The sequence below is a fragment of the Pristiophorus japonicus genome, chromosome 10, assembly GCF_044704955.1.
Source record: "Pristiophorus japonicus isolate sPriJap1 chromosome 10, sPriJap1.hap1, whole genome shotgun sequence".
NCBI lineage: Eukaryota > Metazoa > Chordata > Chondrichthyes > Pristiophoridae > Pristiophorus > Pristiophorus japonicus.
In genome coordinates this window covers 163,047,915-163,068,271 of record NC_091986.1, presented here as the reverse complement: position 1 = coordinate 163,068,271, position 20,357 = coordinate 163,047,915, and the positions used below count along the sequence as shown (strand labels likewise).

Sequence of the window (20,357 nt, the reverse complement as noted above, 5' to 3'; positions counted from 1 at the left end):
ACTTTGAGGCATACTAAATGTAAAATACCGCGTGAAGCAATAGTCATTAGCCTGGACATTTCTGCCGACGATACCATAAGACAAGTACTTAATGATTTCCTGCGACATTCCTTTGTCCACAGCATGAACCCATTGAAAATAACGAAGATAGTGGCCAAAGGGATCTAATACAAACCCGTTAAATGTTCATCTGCTAATATCGCCAGTAATAATTCCTGGGCTGACATAACTCTTTTCTTGCATCCTTGCAAATTTGTACCCTCATGTCTTTTGAGAACCTCAAATAGTTGACATCGAAAAACTTCTATTTCTGGTCTTTACAGTGTCAGGTATGGCTCAGTGGGTAACACATTTGCCTCGGAGTCAGAAGGTTGTGGGTTCAAGTCCCACTCCAGGAACTGAATCACATAAATCCAGGATGACACTCCAAAGAGTGCTGCACTGTTGGAGATGCCATCTTTTGGATGAGACGTTCAACTGAGGCCCCGTCTGCCCTCTCGGGTGGACATAAAAGATTCCATGGTACTATTTTGAAGAGGAGCAGGGGAGTCCTGGCCAATATTTATCCTCAAATCAACATAACAAAAACAGATTATCCGGTTATTATCACGGACTTTCAGAAGGCTTTCGACAAGGTCCCACACAAGAGATTAGTGTGCAAAGTTAAAGCACATGGGATTGGGGGTAGTGTGCTGATGTGGATTGAGAACTGGTTGGCATTCAGGAAGCAAAGAGTAGGAGTAAATGGGTACTTTTCAGAATGGCAGGCTTTGACTAGTGGGGTACCGCAAGGTTCTGTGCTGGGGCCCCAGCTGTTTACATTGTACATTAATGATTTCGACGAGGGGATTAAATGTAGTATCTCCAAATTTGCGGATGACACGAAGTTGGGTGGCAGTGCGAGCTGCGAGGAGGATGCTATGAGGCTGCAGAGTGACTTGGATAGGTTAGGCGAGTGGGCAAATGCATGGCAGATGAAGTATAATGTGGATAAATGTGAGGTTATCCACTTTGGTTGTAAAAACAGAGAGACAGACTATTATCTGAATGGTTAGGAAAAGGGGAGGTGCAACGAGACCTGGTGCATCAGTCATTGAAGGTTGGCATGCAGGTACAGCAGGCGGTTAAGAAAGCAAATGGCATGTTGGCCTTCACAGCGAGGGGATTTGAGTACAGGGCAGGGAGGTGTTGCTACAGTTGTACAGGGCCTTGGTGAGGCCACACCTGGAGCATTGTGTACAGTTTTGGTCTCCTAACTTGAGGAAGGACATTCTTGCTATTGACGGAGTGCAGCGAAGGTTCACCAGACTGATTCCCGGGATGGCAGGACTGACGTATCAAGAAAGACTGGATCAACTGGGCTTGTATTCACTGGAGTTCAGAAGAATGAGAGGGGATCTCATAGAAACGTTTAAAATTCTGACGGGTTTCGACAGGTTAGATGCAGGAAGAATGTTCCCAATGTTGGGGAAGTCCAGAACCAGGGGTCACAGTCTAAGGATAAGGGGTAATCCATTTAGGACCGAAATAAGGAGAAACTTCTTCACCCAGAGAGTGGTGAACCTGTGGAATTCTCTACCACAGAAAGTTGTTGAGGCCAATTCACTAAATATATTCAAAAAGGAGTTAGATGTAGTCCTTGCTACTAGGGGGATCAAGGGGTATGGTGAGAAAGCAGGAATGGGGTACTGAAGTTGCATGTTCAGCCATGAACTCATTGAATGGCGGTGCAGGCTCGAAGGGCCGAATGGCCTACTCCTGCACTTACTTTCTTTGTTTCTATGCTGTTTATGGGAGTTTGCTGCACGCAAGTTGGCTGCCGCGTTCCCCACACTGCAACAATAACTACACTCCAAAAGCACATCATTGTCTGTAAAGCGCTTTGAGACATCCAATGGTCGTGAAAGATGCTGTATAAATGCAAGTCTTTCTTTCTTGCTTTGGGATTGCCTCTAATGCTTTGCATGAAATGAGATATCCTTGCCCACTGGAGTGCTTCAGTCGTGACAATATTAATTGAAATTTATCCAAGCTTTTTGAAACTACATCAGCAGATCATATTAGATTGCCTGCTCAACTTAGGCACTGGCAGTGATTCTGTCCGAGTACTTTGTATATATGCAATAACAATGCAGCTCTAAAATGTAAAGTGTGGGATAGAGATGATAGTACCTGGCACCAGAGTGGGCTAAGTGTGTGGTTTACGTTTAGTTCTTCTGCTTTCTTACTTGAGACAAACATAAATTTTCTAGCTTCAAGAAGAAGTTTTAGAACTCCATTTAGGCTTCTGATTTGGCAATGAACAGACGCACAGCAAACATCAAGGAAAACTTTCTTGGGGCGATTTTTAAAGAGTCTGCTGGTTTAACATCTTAAAAAGGGGAGACCAGAGCTTTTCCATGAAACATAGAAAAATGAAACATAGAAAAGGTAAAGCTCTTGAACTATCCTGCATGTCCATAGGGAAACCTGAAGTCCATAATCAGATTAGGCAGCAGATCAACAGATCTGTCACTGGCATCAAATGCACATTCCTGTTGCAATTTTGTGGTCTGCATGCACTTGTGGGGTCCTGGCCACATTTGCCTGTTGAATTTGAGGCATCCTCAAGAAACTGAGGGCAGAGTTTCAGAAAACCTTTTCTAAATGAGATTTAAAATGAAGCAACTGAGATTATTTCAGTGAGGTGGCAGCTTCATAAATAACTTGCAAGTTATTTCATCATTCTTTTCTCATCTACCCAGGCTACACAACAATTACAACTACTTCTGAGTGAGCACCAGATGGTATATGACAGGCACTACAACAGCTCTCACCTCCAATTCTCCTTACATAGAAAATAGGTGCAGGAGTCGGCCATTCGGCCCTTCGAGCCTGCACTGCCATTCAATAAGATCATGGCTGATCATTCCCTCAGTACCCCTTTCCTGCTTTCTCTCCATACCCCTTGATCGCCTTAGCCATAAGGGCCATATCTAACTCCCTCTTGAATATATCCAATGAACTGGCATCAACAACTCTCTGCGGCAGGGAATTCCATAGGTTAACAACTCTCAGTGAAGAAGTTTCTCCTCATCTCAGTCCTAAATGCCCTACCACTTAACCTAAGACGATGTCCCCTGGTTCTGGACTTCCCCAACATCAGGAACATTCTTCCCGCATCTAACCTGTCCAGCCCCATCAGAATCTTATACGTTTCTATGAGATCCCCTCTCATCCTTCTAAACTCCAGTGAATAAAGGCCCAGTTGATCCAGTCTCTCGTCATATGACAGTCCAGCCAGTCCTGGAATCAGTTTGGTGAACCTTCGCTGCACTCCCTCAATAGCAAGAACATCCTTCCTCAGATTAGGAGACCAAAACTGTACACAATATTCCAAGTGAGGCCTCACAAAGGCCCTGTACAATTGCATTAAGACCTCCCTGCTCCAATACTCAAATCCCCTAGCTATGAAGGCCAACATACCATTTGCCTTCTTCACCGGCTGCTGTACCTGCATGCCCACTTTCAGTGACTGATGAACCATGACACCCAAGTCTCGTTGCACCTCCGCTTTTTCCTAATCTGCCGCCATCCAGATAATATTCTGCCTTCGTGTTTTTGCCCCCAAAATGGATAACCTCACATTATACTGCATCTGCCATGCATTTGCCCACTCACCTAACCTGCCCAAGTCACCCTGCAGCCTCTTAGCGTCCTCCTCACAGCTCACACCGCCACCTAATTTAGTGTCATCCGCAAACTTGGAGATATCACACTCAATTCCCTCATCCAAATCATTAATGTATATTGTAAATAGCTGGGGACCCAGCACTGAGCCCTGCGGCACCCCACTAGTAACTGCCTGCCATTCTGAAAAGGACCCATTTATCCCGACTCTCTGTTTCCTGTCTGCCAACCAGTTCTCTATCCACGTCAGTACATTACCCCCAATACCATGTGCTTTAATTCTGCACACCAATCTCTTGTGTGGGACCTTGTCAAAAGCCTTTTGAAAGTCCAAATACACCACATCCAATGGTTCTCCCTTGTCCACTCTACCAGTTACATGCTCAAAAAATTCTAGAAGATTTGACAAGCACGATTTCCCTTTCATAAATCCATGCTGACTTGGACTGATCCCGTCACTGCTTTCCAAATGTGCTGCAATTTCATCTTTAATAACTGATTCCAATATTTTCCCCACTACTGATGCCAGGCTAATCGGTCTATACTTGCCCGTTTTCTTTCTCCCTCCTTTCTTAAAAAGTGGTGTTACATTAGCTACCCTCCAGTCCATAGGAAACGATCCAGAGTCGATAGACTGTTGGAAAATGATCACCAATGCATCCACTATTTCTCGGGTCACTTCCTTAAGTACTCTGGGATGCAGACTATCAGGCCCAATTACATCATATCCGTTAACTGATATCCCCGTAAGGCTCAATTAGTAAAAGAATGGGTCACCTTTCTCAGAGTGTCCATTTCTCCAGAGAGATCGTCCCCCGACTCTCAAGGTGCAGATAATACATCGACTGCCATGACCCACTCCCAAAACAGCCCTACGATCATTCTTGGGTTTGGTGGGATACTAAAGGAACTTTATCCCAGGCTTCACAGAGTGAGCAAAGCCCCTGTATGATTTGATAAAACTGCAGGGTCATGACATATGCCCGGCATGGACTGATGCTCACACCCAGTCCGTGGCTAAATTAAAAACTGGAGTGATACAGGCTGCATATCTGATCCCTCCCGATCCCACGCCCTTTCATTTAGAGGTCGGGGCCACAGAACAAAGCCTTACTGCAGTTCTGTGCCAAACGCAAGCTAATCGACTACAGCCAATTGCATACGCATCTTAAATCCTGCAGGGGCCGAAAAGACGTATACCGCATGCAAGCACCACCTACTGGCCGTCCTCTGGGCGGTACATCACTTCATTTTTATTACTGGGCTACAGACTACAATCCTGCACAGTGGACACACACCTCAAACTACTGATGAAACCTGGAGATTCGCTCATTTCCTCATAGCGCCTCAGCAAATGGACATTGGAATTTATGGAATGAGACATTGATACCATTCCAAACCACCACCTTGCTGCCACAATTTCTGATCTATGAGGGGGACCCGCATCAATGTCCGTTACCCCTGATTAACTTTGAGACCCATCCTGTCAGAAACAGCCCATACAGGGTGCCCCAGATGTCTAATCGATGGGTCCACATATCACATTGAAGGATCCCCTCACACCGGATAGGCTGTGGTATTGCCAGAAAGAACCATCCAGCGAAGATGCAACAGACAATCTTCACAATATGCAGAAATCGGCGCACTTCTAACCGCTGTGAAGGAAACCTCAGATAGACCCGTGAATATTTGGTCAAATAGTGCCTACGCTATAAACACCATGCTCTCCTTGCCCCATACTAAAAAATGACTATCGTACGTCCTGGTCCATTGGCCTTGGTCACACCTGCTCTGATCAGACCTTAAACAGCGATCCCAGCCCTGCTTCATAGGAAAGATAGCAGCCCATAATGAGGGAAATTCCAGAGCAGACAAGGATGCTGCGATTGATGGGGTGGTCGAGGATATAGTTGTTGAGCCCTGCAATGCTGTTAGCAAGGCCTCCCCAACAGATCACCTAGATTTAAAATCCCTGCAGCAACAATACTGGTCATATGCTGTTGTAAGCACCTGGCACGTGGAAGGCAGACCCCCCTTCCTCAACCGACAGCCTGGGCTCCCAATACCATACTAGCCACTGCCCCGGACTCATGAGCAGTTGCAGATATTCAAAAGAAAGCCAAACACCTGCCCAGTGGTGTGTGTTCCACCAGAGGTGGGTCAGGAACTGCTCTCCCTCTTTCACTCCCACCCCACAGCAGGGCATTGTGTGGCCCTGGTAACCTTCCATAAGGTAGCTTGTTGGCCTTCTCTGAAGGAAACAATCAACCAATATGTGGCACGATGCCTATCATGTCTGCAGCACAATCCTCCCACATGCACTAACTGAGCCTTGCTTCAAAGCGCGCTCCCATCTCAAGGGCCATGGACTCACCTCCAGTTAGACTTCATTGGGTCACTTCCACAGGCGCAATGCAATTTTTAGCAGGCCCTAGTGGTGGTGGATCAATTGGCTAAATGGATCGAAGCATTCCCCTGTTGTTCTGACACTGCAATCACGGCAGCCAAAACACTATTGGCTGCATGTTTTGTAGGTGGGGAGTACCAGTACAAGTGAAAAGTGATCAAGGTGCACACTGTGCCAGTAAAATTTTTACCCACCCTCAGGAAATATTGGGGATAAAACACAAATTACCTATTGCTCACGACCCCCAGTCGTCTGGAGGGGTTGAAAGGGGGAACAGGACCCTCAAGTTAATGATAAAAAAAATGTGTGCAGACCACCCCACTCAATGGGCAAATCATTATTGTAACATCATTGTATCTGTTATAACTAAATAGATCCGTAGGATAGCTAATGACTGCAGATAGATGTGCCTGTGTGTGTGTTTAATAAACTATTCAAATTGTTTTAAAAGAATCAGTCTTGCTGTCAATTTAATGCCAGAGATTTAGAAATCTTACACAGTTCTGAAGGATTTTAGCACATTTTTCGATATTGAAGGCAGTTTATAAATACAAGCTGTTGTTGTTTCCAGACAAAAACCCACTGCGCAATTGAGTATTTGGTATGTAAAGTGAGCAGGTTAAGCACACACTGATCCAGAGTTCACAGATCTTGATTGAAATCAGAGCAGGAATCTTTCAGGAATATGATCGAAGGCACAGTGATATGAATTCTACAGTCTAAAATAAAAAGAAGAGCCACTGAATAAAACAAGTTCAATATTTGCAACTATTGTTGAATTATATTGGATACTGTAAATCCCGCTAGTTAATGCTGCATTCGTGTTATTTCTAATACAATATGGAAAAATTATTACTGCCAGTCAATGTATCAGTATAAATTTTAAATCATCCCCAAAAGAACGAAGAAAGAGAAAATGGAGGGTTGTTTGGATGAAATGTCCAATCATAAACAGTGGTCGAAGTAGGATCTAGAATCGTTACTTTTTAAAAATTCATTCATGAGATGTGGGCATCGCTGGCAAGGCCAGCATTTATTGAGAAGGTGGTGGAGAGATGCCTTCTTGAAGCGCTGCAGTCCGTGTGGTGAAGGTAGTCCCACAGTTCTGGTTGGTAGGGAGTTGCAAAATTTCGACCCAGTGACCATTAAAGAACGGCGATATATTTCCAAGTCAGGATGTTGTGCGACTTGGATGGGAACTTGGAAGTGGTGACGTTCCCATGCACCTACTGCCTTACCCTTGCAAGTTTGGGAGGTGCTGTTGCAGAAGCCTTGGCGGGTTGCTGCAGTGCATTTTGTAGATGGTACACACTGCAGCCATGTTGCACTGGTGGTGAAGGGAGTGAATGTTCAAGGTGTCGGATGGGGTGCCGATCAAGTGGACTGCTTTGTCCTGATGGTGTCGAGCTTCTTGAGTGCTCTTGGAGCTGCACTCATCCAGGAAGGGGAGAGTATTCCATCACACTCCTGGCTTATGACTTGTATGTGGTGGAAAGACTTTTGGGGTGTGAGTCACTCACAGCAAAATACTCAGCCTCTGACCTGCTCTTGTAGCCACAGTATTTATGTGGCTGGTCCAGTTAAGTTTCTAATCAATGATGACCCCCACCATGTTGATGAGGGATTTGAGGATCGTAATACCATTGAATGTCATGAGCAGTGGTTAGACTCTCACTTGTTGGAGATGGTCATTGCCTGGCACTTGTGTAGTGCGAATGTTACTTGCCACTTATCAGCCCAAGCCTGAATGTCATCCAGGTCTTGCTGCATTCAGGGATGGACTGCTTCATTATCTGAGGAGTTGCAAATGGAATTGAACACTGCAATCATCAGCAAACATCCAATCTTCTGACCTTATGATGGAGAGAAGGTCATTGATGAAGAAGCTGAAGATGGTTGGGCCTAGGATACACCTTCTGCATCGATGAACTGGGGCTTAGATGAATTCAATGCCCGACTGGAATTCAGCTATTTTGTCCATTTTGGACCAAGGATGTGAAGAGGTCTGGAGCCGTGGTCCTGGCGAAACCCAAACTGAGCATCGGTGAGTAGGTTATTGATGAATGAGTGCCGCTTGCTGGCACTATCAACGACACCTTCCATCACTGGACTGATTGAATGTTGGGTGATGGGACGGAAATTGGCCGGATTAGATTTGTCCTGCTTTTTGTGGACAGGACCGATGTTCCTCTTAAATCTTTTTGGGTGTGCGGTCCCTTTAAGGAGCTGCGCATCCCACTCAGTTTTGCACATGCTTAACATTGACAAAGCCAGTCTCGAGCTGCTTAGAACTGCTAAATGACCTACTCCTATGCTCCTAGAGGCCATGCTGAACAGGACATACCTGGCCAATTTTCCATTTTGCCAGGTAGATGCTAGTGGTATAGTTGTACTGGAACAGCTTGGCTATAGGCACAGCTAGTTCTTGAGCACAGATCTTCAACACTACAGCCAGTATGTTGTTGGGGCCCCAGAGTGTTTGCCATATCCTGCACGCTCAAACCTTTCTTGATATCACAAGAAGTGAATTGAATTGGCAGAAGATTAGTATATGTGATGGTGGGGTCCTTGGGACGAAGAGTAGATGGATTATCCACTCAGCACTTTTGGCTGAAGATGGTTGTGAATGCTTCAGCCTTGTCTTCTGAACTCACATGCTACGCTCCGCCATCGTTGAGGATGGAGATGTTCAGGTAGCCTCCTTCTCTCATAATTTGTTTAATTGTTCACCACCGTTCATGACTGGATGTGGCAGGGCGATAGAGCTTTGATCTGATCCCTTAATTCTGGCCTTGCTTAGTTCTGCTGTTAGCATACATGTAGTCCTGTGTTGTAGCTTCACCAGGTTGGCACCTCATTTTCTAGTATGCCTGGTGCTGATCCTGGCATGCCCTTCCACACTACTCATTGAACCAGGGTTGGTCGCCTGGTTTAATGGTAATGGTAAAGTGTGGGATATGCCAGGCCGAGGTTACAGATTGTGGTGTAACACAATTCTGTTGCTGCTGATGGCCCACAGCACCTCACCGACGCCCAGTTTTGAGCTGCTATAACTGTTCTGAATCGATCCCATTTATGAACATAAGAAATAGGAACAGGAGTAGGCCATGCGGCCCCTCGAGCCTGCTCCGCAATTAATACAATCATGGCTGATCCGATCATGGATTCAGGTCCACTTCCCTGCCCACTCCCCATAACCCCTTATCAGTTAAGAAACTGTCTATCTCGGTCTTAAATTTATTCAATGACCCAGCTTCCACAGCTCTCCGAGGTATCAAATTCCACAAATTTACAACCCTCAGAGAAGACATTCCTCCCATCAGTTTTAAATGGGTGGCCCCTTATTCTTAAACTGTGCCCCCTACTTCCAGTCTCCCCCATCAGTGGAAACATCCTCTCTGCATCCACCTTGTCAAGTCCCCTCATAAACTTATAAGATCACTTCTCATTCTTCTGAATTCCAGTGAGTCGAGGCCCAACCTACTCAACCTTTCCTCATAAGTCAACCCCTTCATCTCTGGAATCAACCGAGTGAACTTTCTCTGAATTGCCTCCAAAGCAAGTATATCTTTTCTTAAATATGGAAACCAAAACTGTACGCAGTATTCCAGGTGTGGCCTCACTGATACCCTGTATAACTGTAGCAAGACTTCCCTGCTTTTATATTCCATCCCCTTAGCAACAAAGGCCAAGATTCCATTGGCCTTGCTGATCACTTGCTGTACCTACATACTAACCTTTTGTGTTTCATGCACCAGGACACCCAGGTCCCGCTGTACTGCAGCACTATGCAATTTTTCTCCATTTAAATAATAACTTGCTTTTTGATCTTTTTTCTGCCAAAGTGCATTACTTCACTTTCCAACATTATATTCCATCTGCCAAATTTTTGCCCACTCATTTAGCCTATATGTGCTTTTGCAGTTTTTGTGTCCTCCTCACACATTGCTTTTCCTCCCATCTTTGTATCATCAGTAAATTTGGCTATGTTACACTCGGTCCCTTCATCCAAGTCATTAATATAGACTGTAAATAGTTGGGGTCCCAGCACTGATCCCTGCGGCACCCCACCAATTACTGATTGCCAACCTGAGAATGAACCATTTATCGCGACTCTCTGTTTTCTGTTAGTTAGCCAATCCTCTATCCATGCCAATATATTACCTCCAACCCCGTGAACTTTTAGATTGTGCAGTAACCTTTTATGTGGCATCTTGTCAAATGCCTTCTGGAAGTCCAAATACACCTCATCCACTGGTTCATCTTTATCCACCCTGTCCGTTACATCCTCAAAGAATTCCAGCAAATTTGTCAAACATGACTTCCCCTTCATAAATCCAAGCTGACTCTGCCTGACTGAATTATGCTTTTCCAAATGTCCTGCAACTGCTTCTTTAATAATGGACTCCAACATTTTCCCAACCACAGATGTTAGGCTAACTGGTCTATAGTTTCCTGCTTTTTGTCTGCCTCCTTTTTTAAATAGGGGCATTACATTTGCAGTTTTCCAATCTGCTGGGACATCCCCAGAATTCAGGGAATTACCACCAATGCATCCACTATCCTTGCCGCTACTTCTCTTAAGACCCGAGGATGCAAGCCATCAGGTCCAGGGGATTTATATGCCTTTAGACCCATTATCTTACTGAGTACCACCTCCTTAGTGATTGTGATTGTGTTAAGTTTCTCCACCCCTATAGCCCCTTGACTGTTGGGTATTTTTAGTGTCCTCTACCGTAAAGACTGATACAAAATATTTGTTCAGGTTTCTGCCATCTCTATGTTCCCCATCACGAAGTCCCCGGTTTCGTCCTCTAGAGGGGCCAACATTTAATTTAGCCACTCTTTTCCTTTTTATATACCTGTAGAAACTCTTGTGATCTGTTTTTATATTTTGTGCTAGCTTACTTTCATCGTCTATCTTCCCGTTCTTAATCATTTTTTGAATCATTCTTTGGCTTTTAAAAGCTTCCCAATCTTCTGTCCTCCCAGTCGCTTTGGTCACTTTGTATGTCCTTGTTTTTAATTGGATACCATCCTTTATTTATTTAGTTAGCCATGGATGGTTATTTTTTCTTTTACACGCTTTCATCCTCACGAATGTATTTTTTTTGAGAGTTATGAAATATCTCCTTAAATGTACGCCACTGATCATCAATCATCCCACACAATGGGCCCAAGTTTCCACAGGATAAAAAACGGGCGCCCCTCCGAGCTGGGCGCCCGTTTTTCGCGCCTAAAACGGCGCCAGAAAAAAACCGCGTTATTCTCGAGCGCTTTGCAGCTCCTTGACTGTTTGGCGCGGCGCCCAGGGGGGCGGAGCCTACACTCGCGCCTATTTTGTAAGTGGGAGGAGGCGGGTACTATTTAAATTAGTTTTTTTCCTGCCGGCAACGCTGCGCGTGCGCGTTGGAGCGTTCGCGCATGCTCAGTGTGAAAAAAAACATTGGCACTCGGCCATTTTTGTAGTTCTTTGCAGCTGTTTAATTTTTGAACATTTTTTAATAAAATCACATTGCCATCAGCACTGAGGCTTCCCTTCTCACTGTCTCCTTCCCCTCCCTCCCCGGCAACAAACGGCTGTCTCCTTCCCCTCCCTCCCCTCCCCTGCGCGGCAACAAGCCGCTGTCTCCTTCCCCTCCCTCCCCTCTCTCCACGGCAACAAGCCGCTGTCTCCTTCCCCTCCCTCCTCTGCGCGGCAACAAGCCGCTGTCTCCTTCCCCTCCCTCCCCTCTCTCCACGGCAACAAGCCGCTGTCTCCTTCCCCTCCCTCCTCTGCGCGGCAACAAGCCGCTGTCTCCTTCCCCTCCCTCCCCTCTCTCCACGGCAACAAGCCGCTGTCTCCTTCCCCTCCCTCCCCTCTCTCCACGGCAACAAGCCGCTGTCTCCTTCCCCTCCCTCCTCTGCGCGGCAACAAGCCGCTGTCTCCTTCCCCTCCCTCCCCTCCCTCCATGGCAACAAGCCGCTGTCTCCTTCCCCTCCCTCCCCTCCCTCTTCTGCGCGGCAACAAGCCGCTGTCTCCTTCCCCTCCCTCCACGGCAACAAGCCGCTGTCTCCTTCCCCTCCCTCCCCTCCCTCCACGGCAACAAGCCGCTGTCTCCTTCCCCTCCCTCCCCTCCCTCCCCTCCCTCCACGGCAACAAGCCGCTGTCTCCTTCCCCTCCCTCCCCTGCGCAGCAACAAGCCGCTGTCTTCTTCCCCTCCCTCCCCTGCGCGGCAACAAACGGCGGTTTCCTTCGAACAATGGCTGAAGCACTTACACACAGGTAGGAAGATGGTTTGTTTAATCTTTTCTTTGCTTATAAATATTTATTCAGGTTGGATTTATTTGTATAATATTTGTATAAGTATAAATAAGGATTTATTGTAGAATTTAATGACTTCCCTTCCTCCCCTCCCTGCCCCCCAACTCGTTCTGGACGCCTAATTTGTAACCTGCGCCTGATTTTTTAATGTGTAGAACAGGTTTTTTCAGTTCTACAAAAATCTTCACTTGCTCCATTCTACTTTAGTTTGGAGTACGTTTTCACTGTGGAAACTTTGAAATCAGGCGTCAGTGGCTGGACACGCCCCCTTTTGAAGAAAAAATTCTGTTCTAAAGTAGAACTGTTCTACCTCACGAGAACTGCAGAAAAAAAAGTGGAGAATTGCGATTTCTAAGATAGTCCGTTCTCCACCAGTTGCTCCTAAAAATCAGGCGCAAATCATGTGGAAACTTGGGCCCTTTAATCTATTTTCCCAGTCCACTTTAGCCAACTCTTCTCGCATACCTTTGTGGTCGCCTTTATTTAAGCTTAGTACGCTGGTTTGAGATCCAACTTTCTCACCCTCCATCTGAATTTAAAATTCAACCATGCTATGATCACTCAGTCCAAGGGGATCCTTTACTAGGAGATTGTTTATGAATTCTGTCTCATTACACAGGACCAGATCTAAGATAGCCTGCCCCCTGGTTGTCTCCGTTATATACTGCTTAAGGAACCCACCCCTTATGCACTCTATGAACTCCTCCTCAAGGCTACCCTGACCAATTTGATTTGTCCAATCAATATGGAGGTTAAAGTCACCCATGATTATTGTGGTTCCCTTTTTATAAGCCCCCACTATTTCGTGGTTTATACTCCGACCAACAGAGATGCGACTGTTAGGGGGCATATAGACGACGCCCATCAGTGACTTTTTCCCCTTATTATTCCTTATCTCCACCCAAACTGTTTGAACATTCTGATCATTTGAGCCAATATTGTTTCTTACTATTGCATTGATTCCATCCTTTATCAACAGAGTTACCCCACCTCCTTTTCCTTTGTCTGTCCTTTCGAATTGTCAAATACTCCTGAATATTTAATTCCCAGTCCTGGTCACCTTGCAACCACGTCTCTGCAATGGCTATCAGATCATAACCCATTTGTATCTATTTGTGCCGTCAACTCATCTATTTTGTTCCGAATGCTACGTGCATTTAGACAAAGCTTTTAAATGTGTTTTTTTCACCCTTTTTTTCCTGCTTGTGTCCTCTGTCCTACAAACTCACTTTCTTCATTTTTGCTTTCTAATTCCAGCTTTACTTGCCTCCCTACTGAATCTATTCTCAGGTTCCCATCCCCCTGCCAAGCTACTTTAAACCCTCCCCAACAGCACTAGCAAACCTCGCCACCCCCACAATCCCCCCCTCCCCATTCCCCCCTCCCCATCTCCCCCATCCCCCTGTAAGAAAAAGACTTACATTTTTATAGAGCCTGAAGAACGCAAGTGGCAAATTTCATGGAGATGAGTTTGATGAGGATTGTGAGGTAGATGGAGGAGAAGGTGCAGCGTGTTGAGGATGTGAGGCTGAATTGGGAAGAAGACTGAGGGAACTAGGAAGTCAATTGAGAAGATTACCTCAATTAATTCAGAAATGATATGGAGGTGCAAGGAGAAGCAAGCTGAATCGAACAGTTTGTGATGAAGTGGTGTGTGGGATTGTTTGTGCTCATTCGGATGCCCATCAAGTAATAGGAAGACTTGATTCTCGAAGAATGCGAGCAACAATGGAAAAATTGTCCCCTGATTATCTGAAAATAGCTCCAAAGGTCAATCAAGCTCCATAGACACAATCAAGTCAATCTTGCCTATTAATATCATAAAATAGAGACGAGATCTTAAAGCGCTTTGAGACATCCGGTGGTCGTAAAAGGCGCGATAGATATATCATTCTTTCTTTTTCCCCAACCGAGTTGCTGACTACCCAATATTCTTTTCTTCAGCTCTTCTTGCTGACATGAACAGACTCTCCTCCTTTGGCACTCTCTACCTCTTCCAAAGCTACCATCATTATAATCTGTTTGTGGCATACCACAACTCCAAAGCAAAACCATGCTTGTAATACCGACAGATTGTGACCTTCTGGGATTAAGCTCTACATTACATCACTGTTTTTTTGATAGACAGCTTTTGAATATATTGACGACGAGATTCAACACTGCCTCCAGTGTGCAGCGCAGCCTTTGGCTGCCTGAGGAAAAGAGTATTGGAAGACCAGGCCCTCAAATCCACCATCAAGCTCCTAGTCTACAGGGCTGTGGTAATACCCGCCCTCCTGTATGGCTCAAGAGACATGGACCATGTACAGTAGACACCTCAAGTCGCTGGAGAAATACCAACGATGTCTCCGCAAGATCCTACAAATTCCCTGGGAGGACCGGGGGAGTCTGGATTTCGGAACATTTTCTGGTTTCCGGACGATCCCGCCACAGATTGGCCCAGTGTCCGGATTCTGGAACATTCCGAATTTTGAAACTCCGGATTTCGGACACTCAACCTGTATAACAATTTGTTATCCTTTGTTTTTTTTTAAAAAGTTGTGTTCATCAAGTTGAGTGTTTATTTATTTATATCTTTAAAGAAAGAGTATGGAGAGTAAGAAAGACGACAGGGAAAGGCCGATTGCTGTCTTTCCACAGATCCCTATATTCGATAAAGCACTTGAGTGCCCACAAAATCCAATTCCTCCAAACGGCGCAGTCATCAACCAAAGCAAAACAGGCTAAAAGCTGCCACAGATCTGGGGCACAAATGCCAGTGAGTGGGCAGCTGGCCCTCAGGTCCAGTGACATCGTTGCTGCCCCCTCCCAACATCTGCCCCGAGCTGCCGCTCACCTTTTTGATGTTAGACTTGGAGGCCAGGTGGAAATCCTTTTGAGACATGAAATTGGCGAATGATTTCCCCATGTCCACAGGAACCGCTTCACTGCCGCCACGCCTGAAAATGGGGTCGGGATCAGGAGCCATCGCAGGTTCCCATTGGGATCAAACGACGCGGGTGGACGGCACTACAGAGCGGGCGTGAGCACTGCCGGGTCAGAGAGGAGGTGAGGGCTTGACCAGGTGTCAGATGAGGAGATCTTAGTTTTTATTTGAACTGGGTACTGCTGACAGCCCTGGGAATGATGCCGGACCAGGGAGGTTACCGGACCAAAGAGTGCCGGACTGGAGATGTTCAACCTGTACTTTTAAGGTGTGGTCACAAAAACATAAATAGCAATGATATAAATCCAGATAATGTGTTTCTAGTGATGGTGGTTGAGGGATAAATATTGGCCAGGATACTGGGAGAACTCCATTGCTCTTCTTTGAATAGCGCCAAGGGATCTATTATGTCCACTGGAAAGGGAGTCTCAAGTTTAACATCTCATCCAAAAGACGGCACCTGACAGTGTAGCTCTCTCTCAGTACTGCAATGAAGTGTCAGCCTAGATTAAATGCTCAAGTCTCTGGAGTAGGACATGGACTTGTAAGTTTCTGACAAGACAAGAGTGCTACCACTGAGCCAAAGCTGACAACTGAATTGCAGTCAGTTATTTATGTAGGCAAACTCAGCACCCATGTCATACACAGAAAGATCCTACATCAGCAACAAGAATAATTAGTTACTCTGTTCTTTGGTGGTGTTGACTTAAGGAAGGGATGTTTGTTCTTTTGCCATTATTGCAACATGATCTTTAACATCCACCTGAACCAACAGAACAAGTACACAGCCTCAATTTAAATTTTCACCTTAAGAACTCACACTTCCAACAATTCAGCAATCTTTCAGTATTACACTTAATTGTCACCCTAGAATCTGACCACCTTTTGACTCAGAAGTGAGAGTGCGACTAAATGATTTACCCTATCAATCTAAAATGACTCGTACCAGAGGGGGACAATGCACCTAATTATAGTAGCTCGGCTTGGAAATTACACAATTTCAAGAAATTCTTTTGGAAAAATATGCAAAAAGATACACCTGTGGAAATTAAAAGACTATTTATATCAAGGGTAGGGTGGATAAGGGGGAACCAGTGGATGTGTATTTGGATTTCCAGAAGGCTTTTGATAAGGTGCCACATAAAAGGTTACTGCACAAGATAAAAGTTCACGGGGTTGGGGGTAATATATTAGCATGGATAGAGGATTGGCTAACTAACAGAAGACAGAGAGTCGGGATAAATGGGTCATTTTCAGGTTGGCAAACTGTAACTAGTGGGGTGCCACAGGGATCAGTGCTGGGACCTCAACTATTTACAATCTATATTAACGACTTAGATGAAGGGACTGAGTGTAATATAGGCAAGTTTGCTGATGATACAAAGATGGGAGGGAAAGCAAGTTGTGAGGAGAACACAAAAAATCTGCACAGGGATATAGACAGGCTAAGGTGAGTCGGCAAAAAAATGGCAGATGGAGTATAATGTGCGAAAGTATGAGGTTATTCACTTCGGCAGAAAAATAAAAACGCAAATGATTATTTAAAATGGAGAAAAATGACAAAATACTGCAGTCCAGAGGGTCATGGGGGTTCTTGTGCATAAACCACAAAAGGATAGTATGCAGGTACAGCAAGTAATCAGGAAGGCAAGTGGAATGTTGGCCTTTATTGCAAGGGGGATAGAGTATAAAAGCAGAGAAGTCTTGCTACAACTGTACAGGGTATAGGCGATGTCACACCTAGAGTAATGCGTACAGTTTTGGTCTCCTTATTTAAGAAAGGATATGCTTGCATTGGAGGTGGTTCAGAGAAGGCTCACTTGGTTGATTCCGGAGATGAGGGTTTGACTTATGAAGATAGGTTGAGTAGGTTGGGCCTCTACTCATTGGAATTCAGAAGAATGAGAGGTGATCTTATCGAAACGTATAAGATGAAAAGGGGGCTTGACAAGGTGGATGCAGAGAGGATATGTCCACTGATGGGGGAGACTAGAACTAGAGGACATGATCTTAGAATAAGGGGCCGCCTATTTAGAACTGAGATGAGGAGAAATTTCTTCTCTGAGGGTTGTGAATCTGTGGAATTCGCTGCCTCAGAGAGCTGTGGAAGCTGGGAGATTAAATAAATTTAAGGCGGAGATAGACAGATTTTTGAGCACTAAGGGAATAAAGGGTTATGGGGAGCAGGCAGAAAAGTGGAGTTGATTCCATGATCAGATCAGCCATGAACTTATTGATTGGCGGAGCCGACTCGAGGGGCCAAATGGACTACTCCTGCTCCTATTTCTTATGTTCTTATTTTGATGCAGGTTAAAATAATCTGATCACAGGGAATTGGTCATACATAACCTTGGAACCACTCCCAGGTACTTTTACTGCAAAATACTAAATACTTCAGTTTAATTTTTTGGAGCTGGTCTTGTGTCTTTCAATTTTTGTATCATCAGTGGTGACCGTACTTCCATGTCCCTGTTCACAAAAGAGGACCAACAGTTTGACATTGCTACTGGGGATTGATCTATAAATAAACATCTGATAATGATCAGGACATTCTATGTCCAGTATGTATTCCATAATGATATGCCACTCCTGTGGTCTGAGGAACACTTATTTGTTTGCATCCAGGACGGCTACTGGTGGCGCACAATCTTGTATCTCGCACACCAATAAAACTTCAAATTGACTAATTTTTTACTTTGGTTATTTCCAATATTTGATAGAAACTGGCTTAATTGTTTTCCTCAAGGGATGATTTACCCTCAAGTAATAGGAAGTGCAATTTTATTTTGCCACAGCTCTCCATTTAGGTTACAAAAACTATGGTGTTTACTTACTGCTATTTCTCTGCAAGCAGACATAGAAATTCCAGTGCCCTCTATTTGTTTTAAAGCGTAGTCTTTGTCATCTTTCCTATACAAAACAAAAATAAAAAACAATTATTGCAGAAAGGGGTTTTCTGTTGGCAAGAACTGAGACATAAAAACTGTATTTTAAGTGTCCTTAGTAAAAGTTGTTTCATCCAATTAGAAAGCTATAATTTGCAGTACTCATTATTGTATACAACAATTGCTTTATAACAGTAACATACATAACTACAGCTGCTTAAGCCTGGTTTTGAACCACATTTACAACTGTTTATTTCTGACTTTGGGTTTCACGCTTAGTCATTAAGTTAAGATGAGCGGTTTGGGCAGATTCTATATCGCAAATGTCAAACTACTCAATTTCCATAGCAAACAGTTTTTAGCTGACCTAATTTATTAAGCTTCAGGGAATTATGTAGTATGAAACCCTGGACACACCACCCCATCAGATTCCTTTTCTTGATCATCAGTGTGTTCACATTCTGAATGAACTCTACTCAAACCTGAGCTGGAGCAATGACAGTCAGAATAGCTCAAAATAATATTGGATACTGGACCTATAAGCATCGGTAAAATCAAGAGGGCCAAGAAGTTCCTCCGGTACCATACCACTGTCATAAGTATAGCGAGATGAGACTTCTGCCTGCTCACTATTTACTCAAACCTAGGTTGGGGTCGTTAAATATTTCGGACAGGCACTCAATGGTGCAGTTGGATCACCCACCTTGGAAAGGGAGGAAATCTTATCCCTCCTCCCCCACCAAAATTTATTTTAAAATTTCACGCGACCCACAGCTGGTTTCTATACTGCTCTATAATTGCTGTAGGGAACCCAGTTTTTTTTTAATTTGAATTCTATCCCAGCCCTTCGCAACACTGGATGCCAGTGATGTTAGGATGCAAGTGATGGGAAATACAAGAGAGAGTATATTTCCCTAATTTGCATGGCACATAATACACATAATATGCCTACCCCAACTAAAAACAAAAGACTTTGCAGGGAGCCTTGCGCTATAACTCTATAGACATTTACCTGTCACATCTGCTTTCCTACATCAACAGTAAGCAGATCTTGGTCCCATAATTTTCCTGTCTTTTTGCTACACATGGTATTATTTGAACAGGCAGGGCAAGACCTGGTTACACATAGACCAAGTGGAGATTGGGAACCCCATAATCTGCTTCCTGTTGATTTAGGCAAGCAGGTGCAGTGGAAAATTCCTGTATTGGAATTGGGCTGTTGACAATCTCCATACGGAATTTCTCTAATTCTGTTGTATCAAATGTATAGCCTCATGCTCGGAGCATGTTCATCAAAAACACCAGCATAACTTTCCAAAAGGATCAAAAATACAGGGTGGAAAGATTCTCTTGCAATATCTGGAGTATTACATTTCTTTGCAGTCACACACACATATGCTTGCACCACAAGGCATGACCCAACAGTAGTTGTATCAAATTAAACATTAAATACCAGATTAAAAGACACCAAAGAGCATCAGCTTTGAGTCCAACAGGAAAGAATAGCTCATAACTAATTAAAATGACTAATTTTCCAAGTATATTACAATTAAACCGAGGTCCCTTCTGCTTTCCAAGGTGGATATAAAAGATCCCGTGGCACTATTTCTAAGAAGAGCAGAGGAGTTATCCCCGGTGTCCTTGGCAATGTCTGTTCCTCAATAAACTATTAGCTGGCCATTATCATATTGCTGTTTGTGCAAGCTTGTTGTGCGCAAATTGGCTGCCGCGTTTTCTACATTACAGCAGTGCTTACACTTCAAAAGTACTTCATTGGCTGTAAAGCACTTTGAGACGTCCGGAAATCATGAAAGGCACTATATAAATGCCAGTTTTTCTTTTTTTTTTAAAATGACTGTTCAAATATACGAGTGAAGTAACATCAAGAGTATTTTTGTGCAAGGACAGAAATTCCTTCCTCCTTCTCTACCCCTTTCCCACAACATATTTTTTCTTCACAAGATCAAAATTGACCAATAGGGCAAATTACCTGCTCCCAAGTAAAGCAATGTCCAAAAAAGGAGTAATAACTCCCCTCCCAAATTCATTGCTTTCTCTCTTCTGTAACCTATATGATGAGATCACAACAATTGTAGAGCTAAAAAAAATTACAAATTTTGATCATGTAACAGCCAGAAGGGTCACGTTGTAGCTTACCAGTTCTAT

At 44.4% G+C, this 20,357-nt stretch overlaps 1 protein-coding gene across 2 annotated transcripts in view; it reads right to left on the bottom strand.

Annotated features, from left to right (window-relative positions):
• The window catches only part of cdk8 (cyclin dependent kinase 8), a 179,963-nt gene that overhangs the window by 103,549 nt on the left and 56,057 nt on the right, over window positions 1-20,357 (bottom strand). For both annotated transcript variants that reach the window (XM_070892271.1, XM_070892272.1), the window contains exon 2: window positions 18,141-18,216. In XM_070892271.1, the coding sequence (XP_070748372.1) occupies window positions 18,141-18,216 (76 nt within the window). The remainder of the gene's footprint in view (window positions 1-18,140; window positions 18,217-20,357) is intronic.